Raw genomic sequence first — 21,783 nt, 5'->3', positions numbered from 1 at the left:
TCACTCTCTCTCCCTCTGTCCCTCACCAGCCTCTTGAGCTCTCAAAAAACAAAAGAAAAAGGACAACCAGCACCCAGAATCCCCCTCCACACTGCATCCCTTCCCAATCACTAACCACCCCATACCTCAAAAAGTCATCACGATCTGAACTTTACACAAATAATGTCCTACTTTTCATTGTAATTTTACCACCTGAGAACGCACCTTTAGAGTTGGGCTTTACCTGTTTTCTTAACTTGTAAGTTAGGAATATCAACTTATATATACTAATATCACATATTAATATATTACATAAAATAACATAGTATATATTACACACGCTTGTTGGCTGTTCACATATTTGTGTTAAAGGACCATTCAAATCTTTTCAGCCAGTTTGTCTCTGAAATGATCATGAAATCATAAACTCCAAACCAGACTGACCGAGATAAAGCAAAGTACCAGCATCATCAGAGAAAGAGAGGTCATAACTCTGAATCTTGGAACATTAAAAGAATATGGAAATAGTGCGAACTTCACACTAACTGACAACCCAGTTTATGCAGTGTAAGCCAGGCAGGTGAGGCAGGTGTGTAGGAATTCTCCAAAATAAAAACATCTGCCACTTCTTACCTTCAAAAATCTTTAAGACTTAGATTCTATTACTCCCATGCCCTTGGAAAGAGAGGATTATGTAACAATTTAGCTCAAAAACCACCTCAAGTGCTTGCAATGCTACATGCTACGCATACAAGGATGTGTTCTTTTCTTGTAGCCAGACAATCTTCATTTGGTTTAGTGACTCCTGGGGAAACAGACATAAACAAGACACGATACCAGATTTATTAAAGATCATAATCCTATCATTTATTAGAAAAGGAAACAAAAAGCAAAACAAGAAAAATTAATAAGTTTTATGATGTCCTGGTGGGGAAAAAAAACCAGCTCTAATATGAGCAAAGTTCCTTCTCTTTGAAATACATCAGCGAAAAGAAAACATTTGTTGTATGAAATAGAATCTCAAGGTACGAAAAGTAGCACACAAGAATATGTTTTTGGATATAAAAGATTCAGTTATGCAATAACCAGAATTCAAAATTAGTTAAGTATTACTATACGATTACAAAAATGGATTCATGTTTTAACAAAGCGTCTTAAGAGCTCCTCATATTAGAACAGGCACAATGTTCTGAAGGCATGTACATTCCCCACAGGGTTCTGAACATCTTTACCCCCAATTTCACAATGAGAATTTACAAAAGTGGCAAAGGAACAGAGCTGAGAGGATGTGAAATCTTTCCTTTCTTGTTCGCAGCGGCTACGTCAAGCGAAAGTACTGAAAAAGGCAAGACATACACTTCAGAGCAGGAAGGCCACAAAGCTGGACGCAGACTGCGCTTCCCCACACGCCCCATAAACGCAACACCCGCAGGTACTCGCGACCAGGCTTAGCAGCCGCACAACGAGGGCCGGAGAGCTTTGCCCGGACTCCGGCCTCCATTTGGTCTAAAGGGGCCCCGCGAGGACTTGAGTCCAGCCAGCCCCGTGGTATCAGGGAAAGTTTGTCTGTGGCGTACAGGGTTCTCCGCACTGTCTATGTGCGGTGACACTACCTTATTGCACACACGGACCTGAGCATCGCCTGTGGATGACGACGCTGTGGGAGGACTTCTCGTCTCACACAGCACGTCTTGTCCCCGAGAGGACACGCACTGCCTAAGGAGCTCAGTCTTCCCTGTTCTCAGCCTGTCCCGTCCAGAGACAAAGTTCTGTGCATTTCTTAGCCTGTTACCAGCCTGCAGGCTCCTGCCAGGAAGGAGGAGTCTCCCGTGGTCACTGTAGATGCACACGGGCCGGGCTGCCCCGCCGCCGCTCTCTGCCCAGGCTTCAGGGCCTCCTGCACTACAGAAACCCAAGCCACCCCCCACAAGGCTTAGGTGTACCACAGGCGCTTGTGCCTTTGGGGCAGAACTGAAACAGCCCAAAGAGGAGGTAGGCAGCCTGTCCTGGCGGACCAAACACACCACACGACAGTTCCGTCTCTTCACTGGATGGAAACACTCAAGACCTCATAACTCCACAAAATGCATAAACTGTGAACTACGAGCTACTTTAAAGTCCCATGATTTAACCTCCCAACTAACTTTTTAAATAAGAATTTCCCAAAAAATCAAAAATTCTGAATCGAAATTCTTGTTAGTATCTTACGGAGAGTTTCAGATGTAAACAAGCATTTAACTTCGGTTGTAGTTCTACTGGCTTTTTAAAAACTGCTATCTGCAAAAAACCTACAGCAACTCTCAGAACATCCCCCAAAATCTTACATTTTAAGATAGAAAAAACTACGCCAAAAATTGAGCAAACATGGATTTTTTCATTTATTTGCTGAAAAGGAGGGTCAAGGATGGGTTGTGAATTTTTCACTCGTCTGTGACCCTGCAGCTGAGTGCGGCCAGATGTTTGAGGGAGGAGCGGGTAGGAGGCCAGCGCGGGCTGCCCCACAGACAAGGATGCACAGCCACAGGCTGAGTTTCCTGACTCACCCCCCGAGGGCCGCAAGGCCACACTCGTCGCCGCTGGAGCTGTCAAAAGCAGAAGCGCCCACACCGGTATCCCCCACACCCTTCTTTCAAGGTATGCCCCACTTCTTAATCATCTTTTCCAATGCAGGTTCCAAAAGCCACCTACTGAGATGCACCTCGTGACTTTCTCTCCTCTCCCTGTCCACACCAATCAGGGTGCGAGGGAGGTGGCAGGCAGGGGACAGCCCCCCAAGGTCCCCATACTAGAATGAGGGAACACCGAGATCATCGACTCAGTGGAAATGCTGCATGCATGATAGTGTCCCCCCCTTCCCAGGGGACCCGCAGCTGGGCCTGGGCAGCAGTGGCCAGTGGCACAGCTGCACACAGGATCTGGGAGCCAGAGCCGCCCATGAGCCCAGTGGGCAGAAGGGAAACCCCCTAGGGAGTGAGCTGGGTGGCGGGGAGTCACACAGCAGGCTCTGAGGGCCGGAGCTGGCTGTCTGGGCCTGGGGAGCAGCGCGGTGCCCAGCACAGCCGCACAGAGGGAAGAAGGTGGGGGGCGCAGCTCACCGGCACGGAGGCACCGCCTCACCCCCGGTGGGCACAAGGGCAGGAGTCGATTCCTTTCATTCCAGAGATGCAACAGCCTCTCCTTCCCCCAGCCGTGGCGAGGGGAGTTTGCAGGAAACAAAAACCAGCACCAGCAAGCCAGCTGCAGGGTCTGAACCCTGACCCCCAGTTGCCCACGAGGGTGCGTGGTAACAGCTCTCAGAGACTTCACGGGGGTTTCTTCCTCCCAACCTGCAGTGGGCTAAAACAAGGAGGGGAACCAAAGGTCGAGGTGGCAGAGGGAAAATGGTGGAGTCTGGGAGAGCCTAAACGCCCCGAAGCCGAGCAGGCGCTTTAACGCGAGAACCACCGCCCTCTACCGGCGGGATCTGGAGGGACCCGGAGCCACCAGGACTAGCAGCTGCTGATGGCAAATGAGACCCCGCACGGCAGTCTGGTGTGCTGCACACGGACAGCTGGACGAGAGCTTCTAGTAAGTTAACGGTCAGAGACATTCACTTGTCACCTTCAAAACTCATCGGCTGCTTCGGGGACGAGGCAGTAATGCCTTCCTGTTAATGGGATGTCATCCACGCACACTGGGCTCAGCGCCTGGCACAGCGGACACACAATGATGCAGCAGGAACTGTTTTCTCTGGGGTTTTTTAACGGGCAAGCCAGAGCCCAAGTAACCTGTTCAACCAGACGCCAGTCTGTGACGGGACCACAACACACACCCAGACCCGGGTGCCGTCAGAGCCCACGGCCACTACCACTGTGCCACACAGCCCCGCTAGAGTCTCAAAAGGCACTTCGACCTCATGTCCCACAAAGTCAAGTCCAAACACTGCAAAGGGCCAGAGGGATCAGCCTTCCAGTTACTGCAGGCCAACCGGAGCTCACAGACACAGGCTGGCCTCACATCTGCTCTCAAGGGAGGGAATGAAGGACACTCCTGACCTCCTTCGGGCCTAGGGCACCTCAGGGGTGAAAGAACGCCACGAAAGCCAGACGGCAGCACGTATTTCCCCTCCTGGCTGAAGGCAGGTTAGGAGCCTCAGGATAAGCCGGGGCGCCCTCCACAGCCCCAAGAGGACCCGGCGAGACGGGCTCCTCACTCTGGTCCTGTCAGACCTGCTTACAGCTCCCCAGCTCAGAGGAAAAGTCTGGCCAGAGCAAGACCCTGAGGGGACCAGCTAGGCCTGGGTAAAGAACAGAAAGGCATCCCCGGAGAGGGCTTGCCGCAGTGGCCCCGCACTGCCAGGAGCTCTGGCAATCAGGCCAGGGCACTTACGCTGGTCAGGCAGCGAGAAGGAGCTGGAAGGGCACACTAACGAACAGTGGAGAGCCTACGGAACCCAGAAGAGCTTCCCAAAGGGGACACCCGGCAGGAGACCGGGCAGTGGCGTAGACAATGGGAGCAGGAAAGGCTCAGGCTTGGCTGATGGCAACAGGCAGAACCGTTGGAGGGGGCGCCTCCAGAGCCACCCCGGGAAACACGGGGGACTGAAGCTAGAGCGCCCAGGCTCTGGGCCCAGGTCTGCCACCAGCCATGGCTTTGGGGGAACCCGCTAACCTCCCAGACCCAAGTTCCTCGACTGCCGGTGAGATAACCGTCACTGGCTCTCATGAGGACCGGACAGGGTTCTGGGCACAAAGCAGGTGTGTGCGGTGCAGGGGGGCTGCGAGGCGAGCCCCGGCCATCCATGGCATCCTGCCCCAGGGTCTACCGCCCCAACTACTCCAGTGCAAAAACAGGCCCTGGTGAAAGGTCACGGGTAGGCACACCTCCTTCCCGCGGGCCCCATGGTGGGGGGGGCTTTGCCTTCCGACCCCCTCTTTCCTGGCCCCATTCCAGGGGAGAGGGAAAACAGAATCCGTTTAAAAGCAGCACATGTAAATCATGAAGAGAAAACCAGAGCAGAAAGCAGCACAATCTCTCACCTCCCATCAGCCCTTGTGCAGAAGCCAACAGTGTCTGTCCCGTCTGCGCTTTGTCCCCAGCCTAGTTCCTGGTCAGGAGGAAAGCTATGTGGCGGGGGGGAGGGGAGGAAAACCCCAAGAGGAGAGTGTGCACTGAATGTCAGAAGACACGCTCCACCGTCAGGTGTGGAATCAGAACAAAGCCAAAATTCAGATTTAAAACCAACTCACATCCCCCCAAAGCGCTTCTTTCCACGTGACTCTGTGGCCAGACTCTCCACGGGCTTGTGTGCAGCTGTCGTGGGGCAGACCCCAGAGCAGAAGCGTGTGCACGCTGGGTGAGGCGGGGAGGGTCTGCATACTGAGGGCAAGTCCGCAAAGTCCCTGTCGACCTCAAAGCTCTGTGCCTTCCAGCCGCACCCCTGCCAGCTCCGACGGGGCTGCCCGCTGTCCCCTGGAGAGCCCTGGCTCCGGAGCCGACCTGCAGCTGCTTCACGAGGCTTTTATTAGGAGATTTCGGTGGAACAGCTTCTAACAAGGGAACAGGTGCAGAAGGAAGTCCACCCCACAAGCGACAGACCCCACCTCCCACACCAGGCTCCAGACGTTTGGGTCTGGAAGACAACACCGTCTCCAAAAGCAACCTTCAAACGTTCAGATCACAAGCAACACAGTGCTGCAGGAGAAAAGGCACGTGTCTGTAAGACAGAGGTTCAGGAGGTGTTTACAAAACTGTCCACCAGCTCCCGTCCATGGCGCCTCCCAGGGCCTGGCACAGCGGGCCGTGTGCTATGCCAGACAGACCGCAAAACACTTCTTCACAGCATCCCTAGGAGGAAAACACACGAACATCAGTGAGAGACCATCACCCCCCAGTCCCCTGTAAGTGGTCAAGACCCTCATAATTCCTGGGTACCGAGAGGAGCACCCTGCAGGGGAGAGGGCACGTGACTGTGCGGTCAAGCTCTCTGGCGTCCAACCGCAGGTTCAACAAGAGCAGTACTGCCGTGGGCAAGTGACCGTCTTGCTGAGTTCCAAATCCCACATCTGCAGGAATTAATACAGTGAAAAGAACAGGTATCAAACAATGGACAGCTACTGACATGAGCCAAAGGAAAGGACCGGAAGAAAGCAGAGGTTATCGGAAACCAAGAACGAAGAACTGTGCACTTAGAAGTTAACCAGAATTAGCAGATGCACTGAAAACATCAGACCCAGTCGCCGCTCGGGCCTTTCCTCATTCCTCGTCCTAAGCAAACAGCAGGAACCTAAGAGACAGCCTGCCGGAGTTCCCGCGCACAGGGGACTGTCTGCAGTGACCGGGTACTTATCAACCTGCTGGGTTAGGCCTGTCCCAGGGCTTACTCCCTAGAATGCACATACGTGGAAAGGAAACAGTGGGTCCCCAGTCCATCACCATCCCGCTCAAGGAAGCGCGGCCGACTCAGGCCCACGCGTGGCTGTGCAGCCTCCCGCCCCGCCCCGTCTCTCTGCCCTCAGCCCCACGGTGTCAAGGGTCCTGGGACAGTCATGGAGGGAGGAGGAGGTAAGTGAGCGGATCTGCGTGAGCGGGCACCGTGCTTGAACAGTGAGGTAATTCCAGCGCAGCGCGGAAGACACGCTCTACACTGCAGTCCCAGCAGATGTGCTGCACGAGAAAGAGACGTGCAGTCAAGTCAGATCCCTCACGGCAGCAAACACCACGCATATCAGAGGACCTGGAAAGTTGCCGAACAAGGAACCCACCTAATTTTGCCTCACCCCTTCCCAAACATATGTGACCACAGAACGCTTTTCTGCCGTGTAACCACTCTGCCCGTGGAACATGGAGAAAGGTGTGAGCTCTATAAATGCCCGCCCAGGTCAAGTGCACAGCCCTGAAGGGCTGAGCAGGCCCAGCTTCATGGGTCAGAGGCACGGGCCATCTCCCTGCGCCCGTACTTGAAAGGTTTCACCTCTGGTTTACACTCTGTGGCTGCCATCTTGAAACTCTCGATCACTGTTTAACCAGGAGCCCACAGTCACGTTCTGCACGGGACCCTGAAAATGACAGACCTGGTCCTGGCATGATGATACCTTCTGTGGGCAAACTGATAAGATCACGGGACGCTCAGGGATGAGCGGTTCTGGCTCCTTCCACATAAAAACCCAGCTGCCCAAGACAGTTCTACCCATACGCTTCTCAGACAAGTCCCCAGCACCCCAGACTTGCCGGGTCAGCAGAGGATTTCCTAACTGTTACCCCCTGCAACGTACTCCCAAGCCACACAGCTGCCTTTACGGTGAGGGGCCTGTGAACTTCGCATCGGGCACTGCCCAGCAGCTTCGAACCAGTCAGCAGCGGAGTCGGAACTCGGGAGACACAAGCCTGCTTGTCCGCCTCCCAGGTCCTGTGCGGTCTCTCGTCTCCTCAATACAGCTCAAGACAAGCCTCTTTCTAACTAACAGGTACTGACAGACACGTATGGAAATTAAGCTGCCGCATGACAGCAGGGTCAGGCAAAGATCACACGACCAGTTTTGAGAGGCCCCTCGCTGCAAGTGCCGAACGAAGGAGGCGTGCCTCTGGGGAGGGCCGGGCCCGGCCCACGCTGCTTACACGCGTCCTCTTGGGCCACAGGGGTCTAGTGAGCCGCCCAGAGCCACACTGCTAATGAGCAAACCCTGGTCCTCCGAGTCCTCCTGGCCCTGTTGACTTTCCCTTCATAAACGCATCTGGAACGTTCTCATCCATGGGTACTACAAGAAAACAAGTGTGAGCCTGGCTCCCTCCACCTCTCCCTCAGAGATGCTAAAATGATCTTCACCTTTCCTCCACAAAGCTACGCATTCCAAGAGGGATTACGTGCACACAGGCCCTAGTTGTCACAGGAGAACGTTCTGCCACCAGAACTGGGGACCCGGGCCAATGCCCGTCACCCTGCACCACAGGGGAGGAGGTAGACAGGACCCTCAGCTTACGAATCTATAAAATGGATACACTTTACCTATTTGCCTGAAAGAATTTTAGTAAAGATAAAACACGTGTTCTCTGAAAGCACCCAAAACAAAGGGCCCTCTGCCCCAAGTGACGGAAGGCACAGCCCTAAGCGCAGTCAGTCTTACCTGGCATAGGGTATGTAGGAAAGGCTGTACCTGTGAAGAAAACAAACAAGAGACAAAATTAATGCAGGGACTCTCTGGAAGGAACAGGCCTCAGCTGTGAGGACGCCCTGTCCCTAAGGGCCCAGACCCTCTCCGTCCTCAGCATGGGGCGTACACGCACCCCTGTGCACACGTGCATGCACACATGAACACACGCCGTGCCCCAGGACAGGTGGTGGGTCGTCGGTGGCCGGAGAAGGGTGAAAGGCCCACGTGGAGCTGACCCCATCACCTCGGCCGCACGGGGTCAGCAGGTCCCACACAGCGGGACGGCGCGGAGCCCTATCCTGACACAATGCCGGATAACACCCGGCGCAGCTCCCCTCTAGGATTTCACAAACCCTCAACAGAACGAACTGCCACCTGACCGGGAGGGTCTTCTGCTCTGCTCCTATCAATTTTAAAAGAAGAGAAAACAGAACAAAAAGAAAAAAAGAAACAGCACCAACTACGCTATGGATAACAACGTAAGGAAGTGAGGATTCTTCAGGAACCCGGGCCCAGAGCTCTCGGGGACCCTAGCTGGATCAGGCCCTTCACCCAACAGAGGCCCAGGCAGGCGGGAGGCCCCAACGCTCACGACCAGCCCTGAGGAAAACACAACACGGTCGGTGCTGGCGCGTTACTGCCGTCTGCGTGAGCCTGTACAAACGGTGAACCTCTGGAAAGTGGCTTCAGATTCAGTCTATAGGCAAAAAAAGGCATGTACATGTGGGTACCAACCCCGTCCCCCAGAAAGAAACAGCACATGAACATAAGCCACAAACCAGGCCCTCCGGCACCTACTGCCGAAACCTGCGTCTCACTAAAATCAGGCCATCATTCTCCTTCCGATCCCCATGGAGAGAGTCACTCCCTTGTGAACACAGTGAATCCCGAAAAGCATTTGGGAAGCGTATTTTGTCACAAGTCCCAAATGACCAAAGCGGCGAGGTGCTCGGCGACAGCCTCAAGCCCCACCCTGCCACGCGGGACCACAGCCGGTCCCTTGTGGCTTTGAGACCTGCAGCCTCCTCTCCTCGGCACCAGGGAAAGCATTTTTCCCTGAAGCGGACCAGCACGTCTCTGTGGAAACCGTTCAGGCCGGCCTCACGCGCTCCTAAACTCTGGAAGGACCGGAGCGACCTCTCTGAAGCCATCGGTTCCTCCGTCAGCACCGCTCCCTGCCGGACGCTGGGCCCGTCTGGAAGGACCGAGGTCTCCGGCGCCCCCTTCACCGTGCGTGGCTCGAGCCACCATCCCCTGGTTTTGCCCACAGCCTGCCGTGCACCTGCCAGGCCTGCCGCCCACAGCCACGTGGGTTTCCGTTTCATCAGTCGCCGTCCCTCGGCTCCGGCTGACAACTCCCTCTGCGCTTCGGCTGAGTCATCCGTCCCGCCCCAAGCGCAGCTCCCCGCTTCCTACCGCTCGCCTTTCTTCGACATCCATCTGACTCACAGCCTCTCTCTACCAGCCCCCGAAATACGCCACCATCCTCGCTCCTACCCGATGGAAGTGACCGAGTCACACTGAGAACATCTCACCATCGACCCGGAGCCCCGCGGAAGACAGTGCAGCAGGCGGGCAGCCCCAGCCCCCGAGACCGCGGACACCGGCTACAGGCACTCGGCTGAGGGCACCGACTTCTGCTCTGCCGTCTGATTTCACCTGCACCCTTGAGAATTCTTAACCGGAAAGCTCCTATGTTCTTCTGTCCTCCCAGCACACCACGTGGGCTTTTATCTCCCTCGGCCGCACCGTTCAGACGGCGACATGTGAGGAGATGCACTTACCACGTCAGGGCCAAGGACTGCAAAATGCAGAAGATGAGTGCGAGCCCCTTGCTGTGCCACTGAAAGGAGAGCAGACGGTTACCGCCGAGTGTGACAAGAGGCGTAAGCCAAAAGCTTCAAGGAAATCAAAATACACGCTTACCCAAAAGGCAGAACACAGGGTAAGGGCAAAGCACAACTAGAAGAGAGGAAAAACATTAATTAATACAGTGACAACATGGAGGAAAACACTGCGAAGGCCTCACCATGCTTGGCAAACTTCCCACACTCACCGCCCCACACCGACCAGACTCTGCTGACCGCAGCGACCAAAGGCATCCTTCCTCCCAAAGCGCCGACCACGGGAGCACCCGCGTTTGGCAGAAGAGTTAAAACCCCAGTCAAGTGAAAGCAGCCCACACAAACAGATGTAAAAAGAAATGGATCCTCTTTGCCTTTCCAATTTCCCCAAACTGTCTGCCCAGAAAATAAAATCACATCTCTGGTCCCTCCCTCACCCCTCCCCCTTGTCATTCAAACTCACTAACACAGCCGAACTCACAGTCCTGTATTTGAGCCCCTCGAAAACCCCTGCGTCTGGAGCAGGAAAGGCAAGCAGGACGAAGGGCAACATGAGATTCGGGCAGCCGGTTACCGGTTTACACGTCACCGAACACCCTGACCCCTTCCTTAGAAAGTTCTTCCTGTAAGACCCGCCCGGACCACCTACATCCAGGCTGGCCAAGAACAGTAGCCTCAGGCGGCCGGTCATGCCCATCCTCTCTGTCCCTCTACGCCTTAACTGCTCAGTAATCACGCCCCAAGTACTCTCTCCGCGGCCAGCACTGGGCCGATGCTCCACAAGGACTCGCGAGCACAGCTAACGCGGACGCGGCCTCACGGAACGCACCCGTCCCGACAAGCGACGAGGACGGAGAGGAAACTAACAAAGTCACTGATCCAAATGTTGCAGGAAAGGCGACTTTGGCAGAAGGCCAGCGAATGTGGTCTAGAACGATGCTAAGGGTCACGCAGAAGGCGGCAGCCCGGAGGAGGAAGGGGCAGGAGCGAGGGACAGGAGCAACGGGACAGGGGACGGGCTGCAGGCCGTCGGAGCAGGGAGCAGAGCGGAGGGGCCCCAAGGGCGGCAGCCCCAGAGGCAAGCAGCGGCGGTCAGGTGCCGAGGAAAGAGCGTGCCTGCTCCAGGAGCCCAGACGCCCGCTCCAGCGAGCGAAGCCCGTGTTCGGGGTCACTCCCCCGGACTCTGCCGGGCGCCGCGTCCCCCGTCACCAGGACGACCCATGTCCCCAACAGTGCACTGCTCCCAGCGGCCCGCTGCAGGTGCCGCACACGGCGGGCGTCACGGCCGGAGCAGGATTCGCCCTCCGATGCGGAGCTCACAGCCGTCGGGCAGTGAGTCAAGACAAAAGGGGAAAGAAAGGAGGAGGAAGACGAAAACCTAAGAAGTCCCGTGTCACAAGCGCGGCGCCCAGGCAGGCCTTACCAGCACCATGATCGTCGCGACCAAGCGCGTCGGCTCAAACATCCTCTTCAGCTGCTTCATCGGGCCCATGAGGAAGACGGTGCTGAGAGGCAAACACACAGAGGCCATTCAGAGCAGCCCAGGCCCGGCCCGGCCCAGGCCCAGCCCACCGCCTCCCCTCCGCCCGGCCGGGAGCAGCCACGGGGATCACGGCAGTAATGGCCGGGGACAGCGGGGAAGCGCCTGACACCCGCCAACTGCCAGCCTTTCCGGCGTTTTGCGTACTGTCCCGACCCAACCCTTCGATGGTCTGCGGGGCGGATGACAGGAATCGTCCTGCTTCCTGTGCAGGCGAAGAAACGGAAGCCCGAAGGGTCTGCTAGCTGGGGCCGGGGCCCGCTCCTCGGGTGTGAGTGCACAGGGCTTGGCTCCAGAACCACACCGGGAGCCCCCAGGCCTCCGACAGGTGCACCCCTGCCTCCTCAACTCCCACCCGTGGAAACCAACTGGCCAACCAGAGACTCGGATCATTTTAAAGAGAAACCACACCTGATGGGGTTAGGTTGCTGGTATTAAAAACGAGGGCACTTCCCGTTCTTTCATTCTCCCGGAATATTTCTACTGGTCATACCCTCTGTGAGTTGGTCAGTGTTTGCTACGTGACAGACAGGACATCTCTGCCCTCATTCCATCCCTCCGCAAGCCGGTGGGGTAGGGGTCGTTACGCTTGTTTATTTCATAGATGGGACAAGGAAGCTCAGGAAGCTGTCCTTATCCACAGCCACACAGCTAAGAACTTAGCCCGCACTCGAACCCACAGCTACGGGATCCAAGGCCCTGAAAGACATCCATCGTCCACTTTCAGTGTGGACTGGAACTGGAGAGGGGGCTGCGAGCGACACTAACCCACACAGACCCGAACCCCAAACCCCAGGGCGAGGTCTGTCATGTCTCCAGATTCCTACAGAAAGGCCCCGTGTGACATCACATGGGCAGGAGCCTGTAACGGCAAGTGTTTAAACATTAGCTACCGGGTGTTTGCTAAAAGCAGAAATTTTAATAATAAGCCGACTTCTCTTCAAAGTCCTGTTAAGTTTCAACCTGAATTCACCGCCACACTCCCAGGCAGTACTGAACGAGACGCAACAGCCACGCTGGCCTGAAACATTAAATACAAACACGAAGCTGTAGCACGTTAGAGGATGCTAAGGGGCTCAGCCGTTAAGCATCTGCCTTCGGCTCAGGTCCTGATCTCCGGGTCCTGGGATCCAGCCCCACGTCAGGCTGCCGGCTCATCAGGGAACTGCTTCCCCCTCTCCCTCAGCTGCTCCCCCTGCTTGTGCTCTCTCCCTCTCCCTCTGTCTCCCTGTCAAATAAATAAATAAATAAATAACCCATTATAGGTAAAGCCATAAACTCCTAGACACACCCTGGAAATAACCATTTGTTCCCCGTGTGACTTCCACAGGCAGGGCTATGAAGACCCGGTCCTAGTAGGGTCTGCTAAATTGTTCTTCTGGACTGACCAGCACACTCCTGTGTTTATGCTCTTTTTGCAGCCTCGACATGAAACCCGCATCGTCTGCCCAAAGCAAAACCCTCCAAAAGTTAGTATTCAAGAGGGCTGTAGAGGCGAGATGAGACTTCACTATCAGAAGCATTCATAAATCAAGTTCTTAGAAGGCAGCTGGAGCCATGCACTCAATCGTTCGGTTAGTGTTTCCAGCCAAAAACAGAGCTGGGTTTGGGGACAACAGGGACAGGCAAGGCAGAGGTACAGCCTGTCAAGTGGCTTAGACACCTGTAACAAGTCAGTGTAATAAAATGCTACCTGTGCTGTCCCGTAAACATATTTGGGACACACAGAGTCCCCTAGGAAAGAAGAGGTCACTGATTCTGGGTGGGGAGAGGTGAGGAGAAGTCTCACAGGAGCGGTGACTTTTGACCCAAGTCCTGACAAAGGAGCAAGAACTCCCCTAAAATGGGGGCGGGGGGCAGGGCACAAAGAGAGAGATACAGGGCAGGGCAGCATTCTAGACAAAGACGTTAGCCCCAGAACCACCACAAGGATGTTTGGGGAAATGCAAGAGGCTGCGGAGTGGACCTGGGTCAAGCCAGCTCGCTAAGCGCCTCTCCCGTAGGCTCGCATGAGGCAGGGCCAAACAGACTGTGCTGGGGACGCCGCATAAAGTGGCCTGGAGGGGCCTGAAGGGAGACAGAGAAGCCGCCCGGACTCCTGCAGTGGTTCAGACCGGAAGTGAGATGCGCCAGACCGAAGGGCGGCTCAGGTGGCGCCTGAGCCCTCCCCGGCTCCGGCTCCGGGTTCAGATGGCAGCCGCTGCCCTGCCCAGGCCCCTCCTCCTCCCTGCCCTACTCCGTCACCCGTTGGCATCTGCCCAGCCCACCCATGAGCTCCAGGGGCAGGAACCAAACCACACAGTCTGTGCGGGCTCAGAGCCCTGCCCAGGTGCAGTCAAGGCTCAGTCATTAAGCACGTGAGTCCCTCCCAGAAACAATAACCGTGGAGACAAAAAGGAAGGGGTCGGCACCAAGTCAGGGTGACCAACCACAGGGGCCGGGGCTTGGACACCCAACTCTGAGGCCATTGACTGAGACACAAGGGAAGGGGTAGGGAAAGGGAATCACAGAGCTCAGGTTCCAGGGGGCCCTACGGCAGAAGTCAGGCCGGGAGGACGGCTGCTGTCGGCACACAGCGGGGCTGAAGCATGAGCTGGCCTGGACCTGGGCTGTGTGTGCACCTGCAGCAAATCGGGCCACCCACTGCTGGCGTCACTCCCTTAGCCCCCCGTGCTCCTGAGCCTAGGGCCAGGTCTGAGATGGTCTTCCACTGGCAGAGCAAGAACACCCCTCCCCAGGAGCCTCTGGCCCCGTGAGCCCTTCTAAAATCCCCACTCAGCCTCTGGCAGCAGTAGGCCAGAATGCAGACAGAACTGTGTTGTCAAGCCTGAAGATACCATTCAACCATTGCGTGCCACGGTTCCCTCGTGTGTAAAACCATAACAGTAACTTCATCCCAGGAGATTTCACAAATAAACTAAGATAGGGGCGCCTGGGGAGCTCAGTCAGTTAAGCATCTGCCTTCAGCTCAGGTCCTGATCTCAGGGTCCTGGCATCGAGCCCCTCTGCGCCAGGCTCCCTGCTCAGTGAGAAGACTACCTCTGCCTCTCCCGCTGCCCCTCTCCCCCCAAGCTCTATCTCTCCCTCTCTTTCGCTCTTTCAAAAAAATGAAATCTTTAAGAAAAAAAAAAGATACTAAAATATTTTGAAGTGACAGAAAATAAATGTGATGTATATTTTGTGGATTTTTTTTGGATACAATGCATTTTAACAACCTTTGGTGTGAAACCAAATCCTTGAAACTATTAAAGCATCCTCCTTCACGTCCCTGAAGTACAACCCACACCTCTTTTCCCATCTAGTGACTGGCTAAGGTTAAATTAAAAAACAAAAAGCCGTTACCTCCCAATCGATGCGATGTTACCAAAGGTATAAAACACTGCGAAGAGGTACAGGCCCTTCCTGGGCACCCAGAGCAGGAGGGTCCCCTGGAAGATCAAGCACAGGGCATTTGCACGGGGAGGACCCCCTGCCAGGCCACAGCCAAGAGTGCACAGGGACCCCCAGACCCCTCCCCTCCCTCGTCAGCATCCCCCTGCTCCCGCTCTCATCCGTGCATCTCATGAGGGGCAGAAGGGAAGGACGGGGAGGGGAGGGACATCTTACCAACAGTGAGCAGACAATTCCTGCAGCAAAACACGCAATGAAGCCCTTTATTCTGGTGCCCCAGCTCAGTGACGACGCCTCAACGACCTAGAATTTTCAAACAACAGATCACACATGGATATGCATGTTTAAGCAGCAAGAACGAGGGAAGCACGTAATGAGACTGTGTGACTTTGTCCCACGGAAGGCAGAAACAGAGACCCCGACTCCCTCGCTGCTACAAGAGCCCTCCCGAGTCATGGCGCCCAGCTCCTTCTCCATCCACGAGTCTCCTCTCCGGCAGCAGATACGAGGTTCCCCAGCCTCTACAGGAACACCCCCGAGGTGGCAAGTCTCCGCCATTTCACACACAGCACAGCAAGGCAGCAGGCCCCAGAGTAGCCCAGGCCCTGACCGCAGCCCAGGCCGGACACGGACAACTGCAAAGGCGTGAGCAGCCCCAGGCAGGGGCCCAGGGAATGGGGAGCCACGTGGCGGCCGGTGCTCGGGCCACCAGGCATGGCCTCCCGCATCGATAAGCCAAAGTTCAGCAGGAGCTACTCCTCCCAGCATCTCTGAGACCCCAGGGGATGAAGGCTGTCATCGCGTCAGGGCCCTCAGCTGGATCTGAGGTGCTTTGTGCCGGCATCAGCCAAGTCACCCACGTGTGAGACGGATCCCAGGTAATTCACGACCGCCCGGCCCCGCTACCGTAATTAATCCCTCCCGGGCGTGCGCGGTCGCCAACAACAGCTCTGCTGACAGGGGAGCCTGCACGCAGCTCCCACAGCTGCTCCTCCAGGTCAAAGAGGCCAGCCCAGAGCTTACGCCAGAGACCTTCCTGGCCACGCCATGCCGGGGACGGCCCCTGCCACTGAGACCTGCCTCCGGCCTCCTGCCCAGTGCGCCTGCAGCAGGCTCGCCGCACGTGGCCAGCACGACCGCCATCGGCAGCGGGGGAAGCTGCTGGTAACATTTCCACCCCCTGATGAAGAAGGACGTTGCCAGAAGCTGTAAGGGCCACTGGACGGGCAAGTCCTTCAGCCTGGATGCCCCCAGCTCAGGGCGGGCTCTCGGTCCTGTCCCCATGCTTCCTGCCGAACCAGAGGCCGGGAGACAAGGACCAGCGGCTCTCCCAGCCATGGCCAGCCCTTGCCACAGAACAGCCTGACTTCCATCCACGAGAGACCCAGGACGAAGGGCTGTTGTCGAAACGGGTTTTCTTCCTACCCCATAAACGCACACAAATTGAGAGAGGGAGGGAGAGGGACTCTTAACCAGGCTGCAGACACAGGGGGCCTGATGTAGGGCTCGATCTCAGGACCCTGAGATCATGAGCTAAGCTGAAATCAAGACGCGGACACTGAATGACTGAGCCCCCAGGCGCCCCTGCTCCCCCATATTTAAGGGGGGGCTCCTGACACTGCCATCCCCCAGCAGACACCGCACCTGCGGAAACATGGGACACCACATGACACCGCGCAGAAAGGTGCCATCGGGGACGGGGACACCCAGTGGGAACAGGGTGTCTGTCAGGGCCGGACCGATGGGCCCCCGGCTTCCTTGCTGAGGAAAACCCGCACCCAAACGAGTCACAGACACTCAGCGGGCCAACCGCGACAGTGGCGCCACAACCAGCTCGGCCTTCTGACTCACTCGGGCAACCTCCCATCAGGAAGAAAATAAGAGCAGAAGACGCCACTCCTCCTACTCACGCAGGAAACAGAGAACCGGCTCGGTCAGGCAGAAAGAAAGAGGAGAGCTGCACGCGGAGAGAAGGACCCGCAGCACAACGGGACGGGTTCGCGGCTGGAGCACGACTTGGCGTCCACAGGGACGTCGCCAGACGTTCGACCTTTTTTTTTTAAGAGGATAACCCGTAAGGTCACATCACATGTCCAGCGTGAGCTGGCCTTGGCATTCAGAGACCTGAATACGGTCTGCGCAGGGCGGTGAGGCCCCGGTCCCCTTACAAATCGAACTCGCGCAAGAGAAAGCAGCTCTGCTTCCTTCCTTCGAAGCGAAAGTGACACGTTGGTTCTGCAAGTCCCTCAAGCTAAAATCTCCACCCAAATGTCACCCCAGGGGGCAAATGGGGGAGGTACAGACAACTTTTCATCACTCGTGTCTCCCCACTGCGTGTAACTGCACTTGGTTGACCTGCACGGTCCCAGCAAGAGGAAAGTACTGCTTCCCTTCTAACTAGGCTCAGCCAAAACTCAGCCTTTCCTTTTGCCAATTTATAAAAACAGACTCAGTCGATATAAAACACGTCTCTAGGGGCGCCTGGGTGGCTCAGTGGGTTAAGCCGCTGCCTTCGGCTCAGGTCATGGTCTCAGGGTCCTGGGATCGAGTCCCGCGTCGGGCTCTCTGCTCAGCAGGGAGCCTGCTTCCTCCTCTCTCTCTCTGCCTGCCTCTCTGCCTGCTTGTGATCTCTGTCAAATAAATAAATAAAATCTATTAAAAAAAACACACACCCAACTTCTTAATTCATGGCTGCTGGAAGCTGTGCTGGGGCACCTTCTGGAAATTAGAGGAGCTTACATAGAACCTGGATAGAACTGTCAGCAATCTGCTCACAAGCCGTCTGACTGGCAGTTAGGAACAAAGGTCCCTTTGACTCTGGGACATGGAGAGACGAAAGGTTCTTGCCAAAACGAGGTAAAGCTAAGAACTGTCTGAGGAAACAGGGCTGGTAACCAGAAGAAGGTGAGGAACAAATGCTGCTTCCTACCCCTCACTCCTTCCTTATCCCTGGACTCCGCTATGGAAAAAATGAAACCTATACTTTAGGACAGAAGCCCACTAAAACCAAAGGTTGAAGGCGTATTTATGAAGGGGAGGTATCAATTAAAAACCTCATCATGAGGCTATTGTTGGTGACTAGGCACAGCCAAGTGGTTTTTATGCCTAGTTTCATATGTAAGAGAAACAGAACTAGTCATGCTTTTATTGTTTACGTTAAACGAATAAAAATTTGAAAAGCTCACTTATGGTGACCTCTGACAACTTCCATAATTTAATTTGAAGAACCCATAAGGCCACAAAGTCCAAGTCACCACGGAAAACAGAAACTTCAGCACAGAATCTCCAGCTCTGCCAGCTTCGAAGCCAGGGGAGACGTGAGACGGTCAAGTCAATACCCATACTTTAAAGGAGGCTCGAATTAGTAAAAATTAAAAATTAAGCCAAGAACAATCCTCAAAGTGAATTCAGCTGCAGGATGTGTCCCAGGAGTCTGGGACTCAGGAAATGACATACGACGAAGTATGAAAACAGGAATGTCACACTCAGGAGAGGAGACGGAAAGCAGGACTTCACAATGAGAGAGAGGCACCTTGTCTTTCTTAAACTGGTTTAAGATGGGGCGGAGCTTACAACCCTTTCCAGCCCTTCCCTGTGTCCAATGAGGACACGCAACACCTTGGGTAAAAGCCAACTCAGTCTTCACATCTTCAGTCTGCTCTAATCACTCACTCTTAAGGGTCTGTTTCATGATTGTTTTCTAAATACAAAGTATCTGCCTCGCCTTGCTGTCAACACTGTAGCACTGGAGTCTCCAGGATGACCAAGTGTCTCGCTCTGGAGCCCAAGTGGCTGCTCACAGCAGGATGACCGTGCACAGGGCATAATGCTTTCAGAGAATGGGCAACTGTCCACTGCCCAGGATTTACTAGGCCCTGTGGGGATTGACCTGACAGTTCCTAACAGAAGCCAGAAATCAGAAACAAAAAATGCATGAAATTACTCCTGAGCCCCCACCCACTAATAAAGGCCTAACCCTAACCCTAACCCAACTAAAAAGAACCCACAGAGTGGCTCAGTGGGTTAGGCCTCTGCCTTCAGCTCAGGTCATGATCCCAGGGTCCTGGGATCGGCATTGGGCTCTCTGCTCAGCGAGGAGCCTGCTTCCCCCTCTCTCTCTGCCTGCCTCTTTCTCTGCTTGTGATCTCTGCCTGTCAAAGAAATAAATAAAATGTTTAAAAAAAAAAAACTTAAAAAAAAAATAAATTGATTAAAATCCCGCGTCAGTGTCGAGTGCGGGTCTTCGGGGTGAAGCTCTGGGGACCGCGCTCTGGGGCTGCGCGTCCCGGAGGGAAACGCAGACAAAACCCGGCACCCGCCGAAGCGCGGGAAAGCAGCAGCGGCAGCAAACCGGAGAGCGAGGCGGGCCGCTGCGTCGCCCCGCAGCCGGGGAAACTGAGGCACACACCGGAAGGTGAAGTGTCCTGTGTGGCCCGGGGAGGAAAACAGGCGCAAACGCGACGGAAACGCAGGAACCCGGAGACGCGCGCTGTGGCTCCGCAGCCCGGGCGGGAGCGAGACCCTGACCCTGACCCCGACCCTGACCCCGACCCTGACCCCGACTCCGACCCCGACCCTGACCCGCCCGCACGCGCAGCTTCCGGGGGTCCCGGGGCCCGGCGCGCGGACGGACGGGCTCGGGGAACCGGAGCGCCCCGCGGGGCGTCGGGGACACGCGCCTCGACGCCGACAGGGGCCCGCGGGCGGGAGAGGGACCCGACCCCGAGCCCCGACGCAGGGGCGGCCGCGGGCCCGTCGCCAGGGACCGGCTCCGTCCGCAGGTCTGGGGGCCCGGCCCGTCCGCGCGGACGCTCCCGCGGTCCTGCCCCGGCGCCGCCCGTCGAGGGGGCCCTGGGGCCGCGCGGGACGCGGGGACGCACGGGCCAGCCCGGGGTCCGCCCAGCCGCGGGGTCCGCCCGCCCCCGCCCCCGCCCCCCCCCACCGCCGCGGGCGCGCTCACCTCCGCCAGGCCGCCCCGGTCCTCGCAGTCCTGGCCGCTCAGCACCTTCTTCAGCTTGTCCATCGCGCCCGCCGCCCGCGCGCCGCCCCCGCCGCCTGCTGCGCCCGCGGAGCGCGGCTCTTCCGGGTGCGCCGCCACCGCCCCGCGCCCCGCCCGGACCCGCCCCCGGGGCCGCCCGCGCACGCGCCCCGCCGCTCCCGCCCGCCCGCTGTGGGGGTGGGAGGCGGGACGGCCGGGGCGCGGGGGCTGAGGTCCGCCCCGCCCCGGCCCGCCCCCGGCCCCGCCCCGCCGCGCTGCCCACTCCGGGCGCGGGAGTCCCCAGGTCGCGCCGGAGCGGCTTCTCCGCGGGTCGCCCCGGGTCCCCCCGGTGGCCGCAGGGAAAGTCACGCGTAACTTCGGCCTCGACCAGGCTCCGGGGACCCCGAGTGCAGCTTCCGGAGCTACGACCCGGCGGACACCGCGGACGGGCAGGGCTGCGGCGAGGAGAGCAGGACCGTGCGGGGCCGCCTGGACCGGACGGCGGCGCCGAGCCCCGCTGGAGACCCGGGACCCCCGCGACCCCCAGGGCAGCGCCGGCCCCTCGGACCGCGGCCCCCAGCGTCCGCCGCGAACGTCCGGACCGGCTCGGCTCCGACCGCACGTGCCCCGGGGGCCGCGGCCAGTTCCCACCGGAGACCCCCGCCCCGCCCCGCCGCCGCCCTGCACGAGCCCTCGGAGGGCGGAAGGAGGAGGAACGAGGTCCGGGGGACGGAGTCGGGCGTTCCGGGAGCTCGTCCCCCGCGCAGACGCCGGTCCGCGAGCCGAAGGGGTTTGCGCGGGGCCCGCGGGGGTCCGCCGCGGCCGCGACCCCGTCCCGCTCGGGTCTCCGGAACAAACGCTGCTCCTCCCGCGGCGAGGACCCCCGTGTCGCGCCCGCGTCCTGCGGCACCGAGACGGGGCGGGAAGCTCGTCCGCGGCGCGGTCGGGGAGACCTGGGGCGGGGCCCGCGGAACCGTCCGTCGCCAGCTGCGAGCACCGAACAAGCCCCTGACCTGCGGGTCCTGGGTCTTCGCATCCGTCGGGTGGACCCGCGCGAGGACCCCGGGAGGCTCCCGTGCGACGTGCGGGGCCGCGCCACGGCCGGTCCGCGGGCTGCTGCGGCTCGGCCCCTCCGCGCCGTCCACCCCGACGTGGCGCTCGCGCCTCCCTCGGCTCCCGCGGCGCCGTGACCCACGCTCAGGCCCGTCCCCGCCGCGGCCGAGCCCGCCCTGCCCGGTCGCCCCCTTGCTCCGCCGGCCCAGGTGGGCACCGGGGAAACGGCGCCCAGAAGTACGGTCCAGTGGGGGCGGATCGCGGGTCTGCCTCTGCGGTTGTGCGCGTGGGGACAGACCGAGGGGCCCCGAGGGCGACCCTGAAAACGGCCCCGCGGCCCCGTCAGAGAGGGAGGCCTGTCTCTGTCCGAGCGCGACACCGGCCTGCTGCCCGTCCACGGCCCTCCCGGGCCCCCACAGTGACGGAGCAGGCCGGGATTCTACGTAACCCCTGCAGCCGCGTGGGGCTCGGACTCGCAGCCCAGAGATGGACTCGCGCTCCCCGGACGGGGCAGTCGGGCGCCGGCCTCCTCACTGCCCAAGAGCTTTGGACGCGAACGGCCTTCCCGGCCTCTCGGCGCCGCTGAGGGCAGGACGTCAGAGCCGGCGGGGCGCACAGAAAGAGCACGGGGCCCTTCTGCTCCTTGAGCTCTGGCGCCGGCACGAGGACACCCCCTCTCCCAAGGAGCACCGTTTAGACCTCAGGGCTCTGCGTCTCCATGTCCCCTGGCCCCTGTCCGTGAAACAAAAGGCATGGGGACGTGTGGGGGATGTGCCTTGTGCCACCACCAGTGCGGACGCGCTGCTTCGGAGGGTCGTGGGGTGGGAACCGCGCAGGTGCCGCGGTGCAGGACAAACCCACCGGTCACAT

At 57.9% G+C, this 21,783-nt stretch overlaps 1 protein-coding gene across 1 annotated transcript; it reads right to left on the bottom strand.

The window, feature by feature from the left end:
• Nucleotides 1-824: 824 nt before the first annotated feature.
• SFT2D2 (SFT2 domain containing 2) lies at nt 825-19,934 on the bottom strand. The gene is made up of 8 exons (XM_044266900.1): nt 19,843-19,934; nt 15,099-15,185; nt 14,835-14,920; nt 11,376-11,457; nt 10,035-10,070; nt 9,893-9,951; nt 8,082-8,111; nt 825-5,805 (listed from the first exon to the last, which is right to left on the bottom strand). Exons 1-8 carry the CDS (start codon nt 19,903-19,905, stop codon nt 5,766-5,768), a joined length of 483 nt encoding a protein of 160 aa, XP_044122835.1. The 5' UTR covers nt 19,906-19,934; the 3' UTR covers nt 825-5,765.
• Nucleotides 19,935-21,783: the final 1,849 nt, after the last annotated feature.

Source organism: Neovison vison, chromosome 10 (assembly GCF_020171115.1).
Source record: "Neovison vison isolate M4711 chromosome 10, ASM_NN_V1, whole genome shotgun sequence".
Classification (NCBI taxonomy): domain Eukaryota; kingdom Metazoa; phylum Chordata; class Mammalia; order Carnivora; family Mustelidae; genus Neogale; species Neogale vison.
The sequence above is the reverse complement of the archived record's forward strand: the minus strand, read 5'-3'. Positions and strand labels throughout refer to the sequence as shown.

Bases quoted from the DNA above. Each gene is read 5' to 3' on its own strand.
- SFT2D2 (XM_044266900.1), bottom strand. From the start codon at position 19,905: ATGGACAAGCTGAAGAAGGTGCTGAGCGGCCAGGACTGCGAGGACCGG. The intron at 9,952-10,034 runs GTAAGCGTGTAT...CTCTCCTTTCAG, and splicing joins CCCTGTGTTCTGCCTTTTGG to TGGCACAGCAAGGGGCTCGC. The intron at 5,806-8,081 runs GTAAGACTGACT...TTTTCCTCCTAG, and splicing joins TCCTACATACCCTATGCCAG to GGATGCTGTGAAGAAGTGTT.